At 38.5% G+C, this 14,239-nt stretch overlaps 1 protein-coding gene across 1 annotated transcript; it reads right to left on the reverse strand.

Moving 5' to 3' along the window:
- Positions 1-10,551: 10,551 nt before the first annotated feature.
- LOC138881966 (secreted RxLR effector protein 161-like) lies at positions 10,552-11,028 on the reverse strand. The gene has a single exon (XM_070162267.1). It carries the CDS (start codon positions 11,026-11,028, stop codon positions 10,552-10,554), a length of 477 nt encoding a protein of 158 aa, XP_070018368.1.
- Between the last annotated feature and the right edge of the window lie 3,211 nt (positions 11,029-14,239).

Raw genomic sequence — 14,239 nt, forward strand, 5'->3', positions numbered from 1 at the left:
ATAGCAGTACGTTCCCTGGTGAGTGATAAAAGTGGTGTTTTCTTGGTCTTTCTCCTCCATAAGGATCTAGTTGTAGCCCAAGTAGGCGTCCAAGAAGCTTAACAGCTCATGCCCGGCTGTTGCGTCAATGAGTTGGTCAATATGGGGTAGTGGGAACGAGTTTTTTGGGCAGGCTTTGTTCAGATCTGTGAAGTCTACGCACATTCGCCACTTCCCATTTTTCTTTTTTACTATGACCAAGTTGGCGACCCATTGAGGGTACTTGAATTCTTTGATAGAGCCATTTTCTAGCAGTTATTTAACCTCCTCGTGGACCGCATCATTTATTGCGAAGTTGAATTTCTGCCTAACTTGACGCACTGGGTAAAATGGGTCGACGCTCAACCTGTGTATTGCTATATCTTTCGGGATTCCTGGTATATCTTCATGGGAAAAGGCAAACAAGTCTGCGTTGTTAGTTAAAAATTGATAAAATTACCTAGTTCTTGAAGTTTGTGGCCGATGTAGGGTTTTTTGTTGTGGTCGCCTTTGTCAAGTTGTGCGGGTTCAATATCCTCTACGATCGACCCTATGGCTTTTACGATTTCGGGGTCCATGATGACATCTTTTCCTTCATCATCACCTCACCATGATCCTATTAATTGCTATGTGCCTCTGCTTTGCCTTTTGATTGTTGGGTGTATGTGTAGTCTTGGGCGATGCGGTAGCATTCTCGGGCAGTGCATTGCTCTCCTTGGATGTCGAATACCCCCAAGGGGTGAGAAATTTGATGACTTGATATAAGCTGGAGGGGAGGTCTTTCATGGCGTGTATCCAGGGGCGACCTATGATGGCATTGTACGTCGTATCCTGGTCCATGATGTGGAATATGGTCTCAAAAGTGACATCACCGGCCAGGACGGGTAACTTGATTTCTCTAGATGTCCGCTCAACTGCATTTTTAAAACCTGTTAGTGTGATGGAGCGTGTCACTATCCTATCCTCAAGCTTCATTTTTGCGAGGACTCGAGGGTGGACAATGCACATGCCACTCCCATCATCGACCATAATACGTTTTACGTCAGTATCTAAGATGCATAAAGTAATAACAAGGGCGTCATAATGAGGAAAGACCAAACGGTGGGTATCCAACCTATCGAAGATGATACTCTCTTCAAGTTCGTCATACCGTTCATGGGTAATTGACCGTTTGAGCTTGTGGGTGGTCGTGAATTTTACGTTGTTGATTGACGTGTCGTCGCCTCCTCTGATGATCATTTGGATGGTTCAAGCTGGGGAGGGTAGTTTGGTGGACCCTGATGTTGTTCGCGTCCTTGAGCGAAGTTTGTCCTTCCTCGATCGCTCAAAAGTTCCTTCAGATGTCCTTGGTGAAGCATGTTCACGACCTCTTGCCTGAGAGCGATGCAGTCCTCGGTTTTGTGGTCCCGTTCCTGATGGAACTTGCAGAGGGTATTTGACTTTCTGCTGTTTGGGTTGGACTTCATCTTCTGCGGCCATTTCACTTTTGCACTGAGCTTCTCCAGGGTGTAGACTATTTTTGAGGGAGATACACAGAAATTTTGAGTAGATAGAAATGGAGGCATACCTCTTTCGCTTCGGTTCCTTGTTGGTGGCCAAGATGGGCCGTCACCTTTACGGGGAGGTGGTATGACGATGGCTCTAACATATGGTTGATGTCTTTCACAGTTGAGTCGCGGGCCTGCATAGTCCTTTCTGTTGTCATTTCTTCGGTCTTTCCTGGACTCCATTTGGAATGAGGTTAGCCGTTTAGTTGGTCCATTCAGGTCGTCCTCGTCAGCACGCACTTCAGCGCAGTAAGCGTTGTGTATCTCATCCTAAGTGGTTGGGGGATATTTCATGAGTCGGTATAACAATCTTTTAGTCACCCTCGAACCGTTCTTGTTTAACCTATTTTGGAAAGCTGCTATGGTCATTCCCTCTGATACATTGGGTAAGGTCATTCTCACACGGTGGAATCAGGCGAGGAAATCTCTTAGTCCTTTACCGGGTGATTATTTGATGGCAAATATGCCATTCACTCTTGCTTCTACTTTCTTAGCCCCGGCATGGGCTGTCACAAACTTGTCGGCCATTTCCTAAAAAATGTTTCAATTGAGCATGCAGGCAGCTGTGAATACCAAGTTAGTGCTCCCTCGGTGAGGGTTTCGTCAAACTTCTTCAGTAATAAGGAGGACACTTGTTCTTTGGCGAGGACGTTGCCTTTTTCTATGGTGACATAGTGGGCCACATGATCCTCAGGGTCTGTCATGCCATCGTATATTGTCAAGTACTGCGATATTTTGAAAGTTTTAGGTATAGCATGTGGTGCAACTTTTTCACTGTACGGTTGCTCAACGAACCGGCCGGTATCCCTTTTTGGTAAGAGTTTTGGGGCACCTGATATCTTATCTACCCTTTCTGGATGCTCTTTCATTTGGTCACAGAACATTTTGTTCTTGTTTTCTATCTTCTCCATCTTCCTCAAAATGGCTGTGAGTGTGTCGTTACCTGCATCACTAACATTGTGAGTAATACCTGTCACAAGAGGAGAGTCGTACTGCTCGTCTGTCACTGGTGTGACGCTGACTCTCGCAGTTTCTATGTTCGTCCTTTGGGCAGGCTTGTCGAGAATGCTGGTTAGCGTGTTTGTCAACCACGCGTTGTGCAGCTTTTTAACTGCTGGTGGTGCCTCTTCCATTATGGATGTAGATACCCCTTTACCGTGTGAGGTTGTGATTCTGCAATGAGGAGGGGGCGAGCCGTTTCGCTGGGGAGATGTATCTTGTGTTATGTCCACACCCTCTATTTTATCGACTTCGTTGATGGTGTTGAGGAAATTAGCAGTGAGGTCGGCTATTGCTCTCCTCTTTTCCTCTCCATTACCTTCTGTATTAGATTTGTGTGTACAAAGAAAAAGGAGTTTTGTTCTCTGTGTGTTTTTTTAGTAATCCGTGCTAGTTATAGATCTAGAAGAAACTAAAAATTTAACTACGAAGTCTCCACAGACAGCGCCAAGTTATTTGACCAAAAAGTATAATTTTTTGTTAAACTAATTAAGTAAAAATATAAGGGGCTAATCCTAGTTAAAGTTTAATGACCCAAGATCTAAAATCGATTTATGCAAATAATGTGGGACCACGTCAAAGTGGACTTAATACACTATACAATAAATATTATGGTTATTAATGGGATGAGGATAATGACAAGTAATAAATAATAATAAATGATACTAAATGTAAATAAGGAGAAAGTAACACTCAATATTGATGAGCTGAATGATCCCTTACTCTGACAATGATGAATGACAAAAATCTTAGAGAATATTGGACACTTTCTCGGATTTAGTGGAAATGACAATGGATGGAATATAAAGATCGAATCTCTTCAGAAGGTTATTCTTTGTATTTATCTATTGAGCTTACTTTTCAAAAGTGTTCTTATCATATAGAATATTACATGCCTTTTGCTTTATCTCGCATTCTATTTATATGGAATATTCCCAAAGAACCCTAAAAATATAAACAAAGAGAATATTCAAGAGAATATTCCCTCTGAAGATCCCAATACAAAACTAGCTATTACTACTATCTGCTCTACTCAACCTCGGCCATAGTTGACTGCTCGACGACTTGTTCCATCGATCACTAGTCGACGTCGGCCAAATTTCCCATGACAAGTTACAAACTATTCGTGATAATCACCTCTTCAGGCTGAATTGTTTCGGTCGGATTTTGATCCATACAATAGTTTCAAAAGTAATCGAAATTTAGTCACTTTTCTTGTAAAGATAAATCTGAACGAAAACACCGTTCAAAATTCAGAAAATACTCCAACATAATATACTGGAGTTTCAGTATACTCCAATATAATATACTGAACTTCCAATATAATATACTGGAGTTCCAGTATAATATACCCGTCCAACATAATATGTTCGAAGTTCATACATAGGTGCTCCAATCTCCAGTATATTATGCTGGAACTTTCATCGTGTTGGAGTTCCAGCATAATATGCTGGAAGTTCATACACAGGTGCACCGATCTCCAGTATATTATGCTGGAACTTTCCGTGTTGCAGCAAAATAATGGATATTTTTTAATGACTTTACAAACGCTGACTATTTTTGAATGACCAGTCCGAAAACTGGCTAGCCCGTGCTATTTTTACTTTTCTTGGGGACATGCGGTTATAAGTGTAAGAATCCTAAAACTAAATGCATGGTTTGGACCAAGTGATTTTAACATACAATTTAGGAGATTCGATGACCCATTTATACTTGGGCTTTTCTCACTTTTACTTGTAATATTTTTGGAAAATAAAGTTGTAGATAAGCAAGTAAAAAAAACTATATCTACAATGTCTTAACAATGAAATTACTAGACATATAGAGTTAAAAATATCACAATCACACAATTTGAATTACAATCACACAACTTTAGGTTAGGTTATAAATGCAATGGTGGTTGACAGAATCTAAAAACAAAGTATATGATCTTATTCATCAATGCTTGCAATCGTCTGTAATTAGCTAGTATGAACCTTTAAATATGAAGGTAGTATTAGAAGTTCCATCAAAATAGTTTCAGGTGGTCAATCTTATGAAACTTGATATCATTAACTTTCGATTTCCATTATTTTTAACTTCATGGTAATTAGTTAGAATAACTAGTCTTTTTCTTCTTCCTCTTCTGCTTGGCAGAGAAAGTATTTAGTTCGAGAGTTTTAATTATTCTTTTTTTTTCTTTTCCTTAGTCTCGACAATTTAATGTTACTCTTTGCAGAAGTACATATGCAAAATTTTACTACTATATTAAGGACATATATAGTATGTGTCGTCATGCTAATAGAATGACAGTTTTATTTGAATATTTTGCAGTTCATTTGAGTTGGTCTCCAAAAACTCATGTAATGGCGAGAACGAGAAATTTCTTATGATTTAAAACCGGTGGAACAAAGTCCTGCTCAGGCTCTATATAAAGGCTGGCTAGTATGTTTTTCTTGTGTATTTTGGAATAAATTTTGGTACTCCATTAATTATTCTTTTCTCAGGAAATAGGGGATATGGTTCTAAATGGAATAGACACGGTTGTATAATCAGTAAATATTTTATGTAGAAGTAAAGTTAATTCAACCACTGCATTGTAGAAAAGGGTTCAACTTAAATTTAAATGCCTACCTGAAAACAGAGGCAGATTGAGAAATAGAATTTAAAAGATGAGAAGACCGTCCTTGTAGTCTAATGCTAATCTCTTTCAAATTTTTATACAGTGAAGATCAAGAAATGAGAAAATGAAAATTGAACTAATTTAGTATTTTGCTGTATAGTAGTAAAATTTTGCATATGTACTTCTGCAAAGAGTAACAATAATTTGTCGAGACTAAAGAAAAGAAAAAAAAAAGAATAACTAAGTCTCTCGAACTAAATACTTTCTGTGCCAAGAAAAGAGGAAGAGAAAGTATTTAGTTCTCTTATTATGCAAAAATTGCAATATAATATCCTGAGATAATTAATTCTAGGATAACGTGTTTCCCTACCAAACGACGATTTAAGAATCTTATCACATCCATAGGTTTTGTTCTCTCTCTATATGAAAAAAGAAAGTATTAAATTACCTAGTAGAAAAGATTAAAAAATCATCACAACCCTCCCGTAGGATATGGTTCTATATAGGTAGAACGAATTACATAATAAGAAACGCTTGAAACGTTGCAACCATGAGATAAATGGAATACTGATAGGCTATAAACTATTGCTTTTAGAGTCTAGGTTAAGTTATTTTAAAGCCAAAAAGAGACTCCATTTTCCGACCAAGTCTTGTACAAAGTAATTCAAACTTTGCAACCATGAGATCAAAGATTATATCCTTGGCTAAACACCAAAAAAGCAAAAGAAGGAAGGCAATTTAACCACAAAAGAAAGCAGAAGTTTATGTGAGGGGCTTCTTTTAGCAAACTGATAAAACAATAAGCCAAGTGTACAATTGCTAATCAGTAAATAACTTGCAGCAGTTTCAGCAAATAGAAATTCAGATTTAAATGGTTCAAACATTTCCCGATAGTTCAAACTATTGGCCCAATGGCTAGGCAAACTAGGCTATCATTTCCCGATATTCTAAGCCTTTTAAACTTATCCATGTTGACACTTGATGTTTTATACTTCAATACCACACAAGGGGAGGGGGAAGGTGATTTGTGTGGTACTCAATTTTTCGTTTAACCTGATTATAGAAGGACTTGGTTCTTCTATGTGTTCCAACTATTACTGTTGCGGAATAATAAATACAGAAATTAAAGAACACAGAGATTTTACGTGGAAAACACCTGGCTCAAAAGGTGAAAAAACCACGACCTACCTTCCACTAGGATTTTTCCAAACTCTCCACTAAAAAACTGAGCCAAAAACTACGTTTACAGAAACTCTTTTGTAAACCTAGGATTAACTCTAATCTCGTTGTAGCACACAGCCTCAACTGTTGCGACAACTTCAAGTTAACTCTAATTTGAAAATCCTAAGTACCTAATACAATTGCTTCTAGATAAAGCTGAAAGGTACAATATGAAACCACCTACTACAATTGAACTAGAATAAAAGATAGACACTTGGAACTGGTTCTTCTATCTGGTTCAAGTAGCTTCAGATTTGTACGCTTAAATCACACATAAATTGCTTGCAAAATTGCCTTGCATTTGCTCTCAGTTCACGATTAACTTCTGTTTATGTTCATTATCTGTAAAAGAGAACAACACTGATATTTATGGAGTTACTAAGTAGAGATTGACTAGAAAACAGATGCTACTCTTCCTTGGTGGAATAGTTCTAGTTGGTCTCATCCTCTAACTCTATCCATCTCTTAAATCGTATTCTCTTTGTGTAAGGAGTCCTTTTCCTTATCTAATATGCAATCTTTTCGATCAGGATCAGGAGATCACTTCTGGTAAGTTAGGTTTATCTCCTTCAAGTGCATCTCACATGCTTGAGTTGACCATATATGTGCTTCACCAAGATGGACCTGGTCCATGTCTGAGTTCCTTTGTCAGTCTTTAAAACTCACCTTTACTTGGGCCAACAAATTCTCCCCTTTTGATGATAACAAACTCTGTGCTTTTCACTCATTTAGACCCTGTCAGAACTCAGCTCAATCATCAATGCAAAGTTAGAAATTTTTCACTTATCATCAAGGACCATGTTCATTAGGTTATAACCATCACTTATTTAGAATGTAAAACACAATATCTTTTCCCCCTTTTGGCATCATCGAAAAGTTGCATAAACAGAGTGTGATTCCCAGAATTTTAATAATTACTCATGGCCACTAGGGCAACTGCAAGTGCAATTATGGATTAATCGTCAGTAATCAACCAAACATATTCAAACTATCAAGGAAAGATAAACAATAATCAAGAGCAAAAACAGCGAACTTCATTTATAAAAGATATATTTCTATCACAATCCACCAAAAAGAAATAAAAATAGTCAAAATATGAGCAAAACAAGAAAAATCCCTAATCTGGGTCACTGAGGGTCTGGATAAGCTTCAGGAAATGAAGGCTAAAAGGATCAAGGCTTGGAAGAACTAGAGGGTTGTGTTTTCGCTTGGAGAAGATGTAGCATGTTTTGAAGAATTCCATCATTCTTCTCCTTTTCTTTTGTGAGCTCAGTTCTGAGAGCATCTCTCTCAGATTCAACCTCTGCCAGCTGAGCCTTCAGCCTAGCTATCTCAGCATCCTTTGCCCCACACTCCTACACTAGAGCTATGTCTTTGCTATTTATAGGTGTCTTCTTTTATGAACTAGGTTCATTAGGAATGGAAGTGACCTCATAGTCACAAACAATCAAACTGTTGATTCCAAAGTGATCTTTGCTTGTGGCCATTTCCCACTTCTTCAGTGGCACTTTGCAGCGGTCAAGAACAGTAGTCAGAATAAACCCATAAGGAGTGGCATGAGTTTTTGAGCCATTGATAACCATGTCCAGTAGCTTGATAATAAATGCATGCCAGTTAATCTGCCTTCCACTTTCAAGACACTCCATCAAAACCAAGTCCATATAGTTAGCAATGTACCTTCTTTCCTGCTTGGGCAGTAAACACTTGTTGACAAATTCAAACAGGACTTTGTGGCATGGCTTCATTTCACTCTTATGAACAACTTTGGCCTCATTCACTTCTGTGACATTACAGAATCTCCTACTATTTCAAGGGCAGTAGGAAGGGAGTCTAGACTTGGCCATCTTTACCGTGTGTAGTCATCATATCCCTCAGAAGGGATGTCAAGAATCTTACCCAGCTCCTTAGCATCAAAGGTCACTTGAACCCCTTTCACCTGGCTGGTAACTCTACCATCCTTGACCTCTACATTGGCTATGAATTCAATGATCTCATTCATTGCTAGCCTACCATCCAGTTGAAGGACCATGTCCTTCCAACCTTGAGCAACTAGAGCACCAACCAATCGAACCATCCCTGGTTCCACCAAATCCTTTAGAAGTCTACCTTTCAAGATTTTTCTTTTGCCAAACTTGGCCAGCTTGTCTTGTTCATCACCAGATTCACTCTCTTCCTCACCACTCCATTCCTCCTCCTCAGTAATTCTAACTTGTTTTTTTCACAGCAGACCTTGTCCTCTTGGCCAATGAAGGTTCAACAGTCTTAGACACAGATGAAGACTTCTTGGAAGAAGTCTTGGTCTTTGTGGGCGTGGGGGTATGAAACTCCACAGTTGTGTGCTCTTCCTGATGGACCTGTTTCATCTCAACCACATCAACAACCTCAGTAGACTCTGCAACCTTAGTTTTCCCTTTATCCATCTTTTTCTTCTTGTTTTCTGCCATAGCCTTTTGTAACTCACTCTCACTCTGCTTTATCATGCTTCGTGAAGACCTTACTTTTGGTAGAGAAATCTCAACAGTTGTTAGAAAAGAAGCCTTTCTTTTCTTGGAAGGTTTTGCAGTGTTGGGGGTTTTTGGTGTTGGGGTTCTCCTTTTCTTTGGATCATAGCTAGCACCCACTTTCTTCAGAAGGTATGCTAGGGTCTCCTCAATAGATGAAACAAGCTCATCTGCCTGTGAACTAAGATTAACCAACCCTTCAGTAGCCTCCCCAAACCACTTCCCTATATCTTCTTGCTACTCTCTTCCACAGTTTCATGTTTAGCCCCACAGATAGCTGGTCTCACCAATTCAGAAGTGGGTTAAGAATCAACCACTTCTTTCCCTTTTTCCCTCACATTACTACTCACACCCTCACTCTCTTTTTCTTTTTCACTTTTATTTTTACCACATCTCCTTCTTGACTCCGGCATTTCTACATTCCTAACAGACCCAATCAGAACAAACCTAATGTCTAAATTCTTAACCAAAACAGAAAGTACCTCAAAAGAGGAATTTTGAGCCTTCTCAGAGACAGAAGACCCTGTTCCTTCCCCCTCACTCGCTGATTTGAAGGAATCATCTGAGTTTTTAGAATCTTGAGCTTGGCTAGCCTTAAACTTTGCGTTCAATTTCTTTGATAGCACACATATGGCTATAGTTTTACGAGCAAGCATCTTTACCAGCCTTTTCCTAGGTTGGGGGTTGTGCCGGGTTGAGGAGTAGTGGAGGAATTGGAGGGTGAAGGTGGTGGAGGAGTGCCTGGGTTGTCTTGGGGGTTTGTCATTTTTGCTAATTCTGGAAGAGAATTTCTGAATTGGATTTTTGAAGAGAGAAGAATCGAGAATGAGTGAGAATTGACGGTGTAGAGAATTATAAGAGTTGCACTGATGGTGATGATGGGTTTTAAATAGAGAGGGTTAATTAATGACTAACGACAGCTTTTTGTAGTCAATTAGAAGTCCAATCAACCTGAAATTTTAGGTTAAATAAGTGGTTACGCTTCTCTAGATTCTAGGCATTTTATGTGGTGAGGATTCTATTGGAGACGGAACTGGTTCAAACTTTAGAGGGATAGGTTTTTGTGATGATTTTAAACATGGGTAGGACTCTGCTCATGAATTAAATATTAGTATTTCTAATTGTGCAGAGTGTAGAAAACATACCTCGTTATTCAGATGAACCAGTAATTTTAAACCAGGTTCTTCACTAAGAATCCTCTTGATCATGCCTCAATTTACCAAAATAGAGAAAATTTTGTTAGAGATCAGTGAGTCATATCAACACGTCACAGGAGTATACTATTTACAGTATTAGACTGAGCAATGATTAATCTAGATATTTACACAAGTTCCAGATTTTCTAACCAAATATTTTTTTTCATTTTTTCATTGTGCTTTCTGAACTGATTCTATTAGGTGATCTTAATCATCCTAGTTCTAACATGTTCCTTTCAAAGCTTTCTCTACTCAGTGCCTTTGTAAAGATATCAGCAATCTGTTTATCAGTAGCACAAAATTCTATTGAGATTAGTCCTTTCTCATAGTTGTCCCTCAGAAAATGGTGTCTAACATCTATGTGCTTAGTTCTCTTATGATGAACCGGGTTCTGTCATACTAATAGCACTAGTGTTATCACAAAAAATAGAGATGCAACTAACGTCAAAACTAAAATCCATCAACTCCTATTTAATCCACAACAATTGAGCGCAACAAGAAGCAGCAGCAACATACTCAACTTCAGCAGTAGATAATGCCACTAAATTCTGCTTTTTAGTAGCCCATGACACAAGACATGAACCAAGGAAGCGTGCCATACCTGAGGTGCTTTTCCTATCCACAAGGAAACCTGCATAGTCAGCATCAGCATATCCTACTAGGCTAAAGTTACTACCTTTTGAATACCAAATATAAAGGTCAGTAGTGCCTTTCAAATATCTCAATATTCTCTTGACAGCAGTCAAGTGGGATTCCTTCGGATTTGCTTGAAATCGAGCACAAAGCCCTACATTGAAAATAATGTCAGGTCTGCTAGTAGTAAGATGCAAAAGTGAACCAATCATACCCCTATACAACTTCTGATCAACAGATAAACCAGGTTCATCTATGTCCAATTTTGTGGCTGTAGCAATAGGAATGTCTATTTCCTTTGATTCTTCCATTTTAAACTTCTTAATCAACTCTTTTGCATATTTCTACTGATGGATCATGGTTCTATTTGAGTTTTGTTTGATTTGTAAGCCTAAGAAGATGTTAAGCTCACCCATCATACTCATGTCAAATTCACTTCCCATAAGTTTAGCAAATTCCTTACTTAGTTTTTCAGTGGTTGCCCCAAAAATTATGTCATCAACATATATTTGTACTACAAGAAGATCCTTACCTTTTTCCCTCAAGAATAAAGTGCTATCAATTTTACCTCTCTTGTAGCCATGTTTAAAAAGGAATTTGGATAATCTTTCATACCATGCTCGAGGAGCCTGCTTGAGCCCCTAGAATGCCTTATCATGTTTGTACACATAGTTCGGAAACTCCTTGATTTCAAACCCTGGAGGTTGCTTGACAAACACTTTTTCCTTCAAGTAGCCATTGAGAAAGACACTCTAGATGTCCATCTGGTGAAGGGTGAATTCCATGTATGCAACAAAGGCTATGAGGAGTCTTATTGCTTCCAACCTTGCAACTGGAGCAAAGGTCTCATCATAGTCCATGACCTCCTCTTGACTATATCCTTGAACCACCAATCTTGGCTTGTTCCTTATAACTGTTCCATCTTCATCAAGCTTGTTTCTGAAGACCCATTTTGTGCCAATAACGGACCTGTCCTTGGGTCTTGGAACCAAATGCTAGACTTTACTTCTTTCAAACTGGTTGAGTTCTTTTTGCATTGCATTCACCCAATCTGCATCCTGTAAAGCCTCAACAACATTTTTAGGTTCAATAAGAGACAAGAAATCATAAAAACACAAAGATTCTATAGTGAAGATCTAGTTTTGATTCCAGAGGTCGGATCAGTGATTATGCTCTCAATGGGATGAGAACTTTGGTACTTATAAGGTTTTACAACCAACTGGTTTCCTCCTAATATTTCTCCAATGTTTCATCGCTGAGGAATAGGCTCATAGACAGGTTCCATTGAAATATTTGATTCAGTTCCCCCTGTCAAGTTGCCCTGGATAGAAGAACCTATTCCATCACTTGTTCCTTCTTCTTGTACAGCTTCAGCCTGGGCTATGATTTCATTTAAGCTTCTTACTAGCCCAATAGCTTCATTTTCATGTTCCTGTCTCTTAGAAAGAATGTTAGATTCATCAAAAATCACGTGTACACTTTCTTCTACACACATAGTTCTTTTGTTATACACTTTATAAGCTTTGCTATGTGAAGAATATCCCAAGAATACTCCCTCATCACTTCTGGGATCAAACTTACCTAGGGAGTCCTTACCATTATTGTGCACAAAGCACTTGCATCCAAATGCGCTAAGATGAGATATAATTGATTTTCTCCCTTTAAGTAACTCATTGGGAGTCTTCTCTACAAGAGGTTTAGTCATGCACCTATTGATGATGTAGCATGCAGTATTTACAGGTTTTGCCCAGAAACTGTAGGGCAGTTTACTAGAAAGAAGCATAGTCTTAGCCATATCTTCAAGTATCATATTCTTTCTTTCAACTACTCCATTTTGATGTGGAGCCCTAGGAGCAGAAAAATTATGATTTATGCCATGCTCATCACAAAATTCAACAAACTTAGCATTTTCAAATTCAGTTCCGTGAACAGACCTAATTGATGCAAGTTGATTACCTAGTTGTTTTTGAGTTTTTCTAACAAAGGAAGTAAACATGTCAAATGATTCATCTTTAGATGTTAAAAACAATGTCCAAGTAAACCTAGAGTAATCATCAACAAGCACCATAACATATCTCTTACCACCTCTGCTCAGAGTTCTCATTGGTCTACAAAGATCCATATGGACTAGTTCCATCATTCTAGTAGTATTCACCATTTTCTTGCTTTTGAAAGAGGATCTTACCTGCTTCCCCGTTGCACAAGTCTCACAAACTTTGTCTTCCTTAAACTTGATGTTAGGCAGTCCTATCACCAGGTCCTTGGAGACTAATTTGTTGAGTTGACTTAGACTGACATGTCCAAGTCTCTTGTGCCATAGGAGGGGATCATTGCCCAACACACTTAGGCAAGTGAGTTCATTTTCAGAGAGTGTGGACAAATCTACAATGTAAATATTATTAACTCTCTTTCCCTGCAAAAAACAATCTTGTTAGTGGTAAGATTTATCACAAAACACTTTGTAGAGGTGAATGTTACCAGGTTACCTCTGTCACACAGTTGTGATACACTGATTAGACTATATTTCAAGCCATCTATCAAGTATACATTCTCAATTGAGTGAGAATCTATCTTACCTACCTTTCCAACCCCGATGATCTCACCTTTCTTTCTATTTCCAAAGGAGACATTTCCTCCTTTGAGGTCCTCAAGTGAAAGGAACTGGTTCTTGTTTTCTATCATGTGCTTTGAGCAGCCACTATCCATGTACCATATTTGGTTGTTCCCCTTCACTTGGACCTGCAAAAAGAAATCAGGGGTTAGTCTTAGGAACCCAAACTAGTTTGGGTCCCTTTCTATAGGAAAAAAGGTGAATTAAATTCTTTTTAACCCATCCTGGCAGCCTGTTTTTCCCTTGAACAAATGTTTTGTTCTTTTGACTGGCCATTTCTTTTGCAATACATTCACTTTTGAAGTGACCAGTCTTACCACAGTGTATGCAGATTTTGTTCTCAGGAAGTGTGATATACTTGCTTTTGGGATCCCACTTAGGTGAAGGAGTCCCATAGCCAAGTCCTCTCTTATTGCTATTGTGATGTTCTTGTAGCCAAGATAGAGAACCAGAGGACTTATTCCATTTGCAAGTTCTGTCTAGTTCATGCTTAATTTTGCCTAGATCTTCCTTTAGGACTCTTATCGGCTCATCCTTTTTGTACAACTCATCTTTCATCTTTTCTAGGTTTTCTTCCAAGTGAGTTGCGTGTGATTAGCTTTCTTTTTACCTGTTCCTATTTTCAATTTTAGATTTTCAGATCTAAGCTCTAAGACAATGGTATCAAGTCCATTAACCTGGTTCTTTAACTCAATATTTTTACTATCACTTTCACTAGCCCTAAGTTCCAAGTTTTTACACTTAGCTTTCAAGATCACACATTCCTTAGACAGTTGTTCCTTTTCATTATTTAAGATCTCAAATTCATCAATGAAATCTAGAAGTAACTTAGACAGACTTTCTTTAGGCAAAAACCTAATCTTGTCTTTGAGATGAATTGCACTTACCTCAGATTCCTCATCAGATTCTCC

The sequence above is a fragment of the Nicotiana sylvestris genome, chromosome 11 (assembly GCF_000393655.2).
Source record: "Nicotiana sylvestris chromosome 11, ASM39365v2, whole genome shotgun sequence".
Classification (NCBI taxonomy): domain Eukaryota; kingdom Viridiplantae; phylum Streptophyta; class Magnoliopsida; order Solanales; family Solanaceae; genus Nicotiana; species Nicotiana sylvestris.

Bases quoted from the DNA above. Each gene is read 5' to 3' on its own strand.
- LOC138881966 (XM_070162267.1), bottom strand. From the start codon at position 11,028: ATGGAAGAATCAAAGGAAATAGACATTCCTATTGCTACAGCCACAAAA.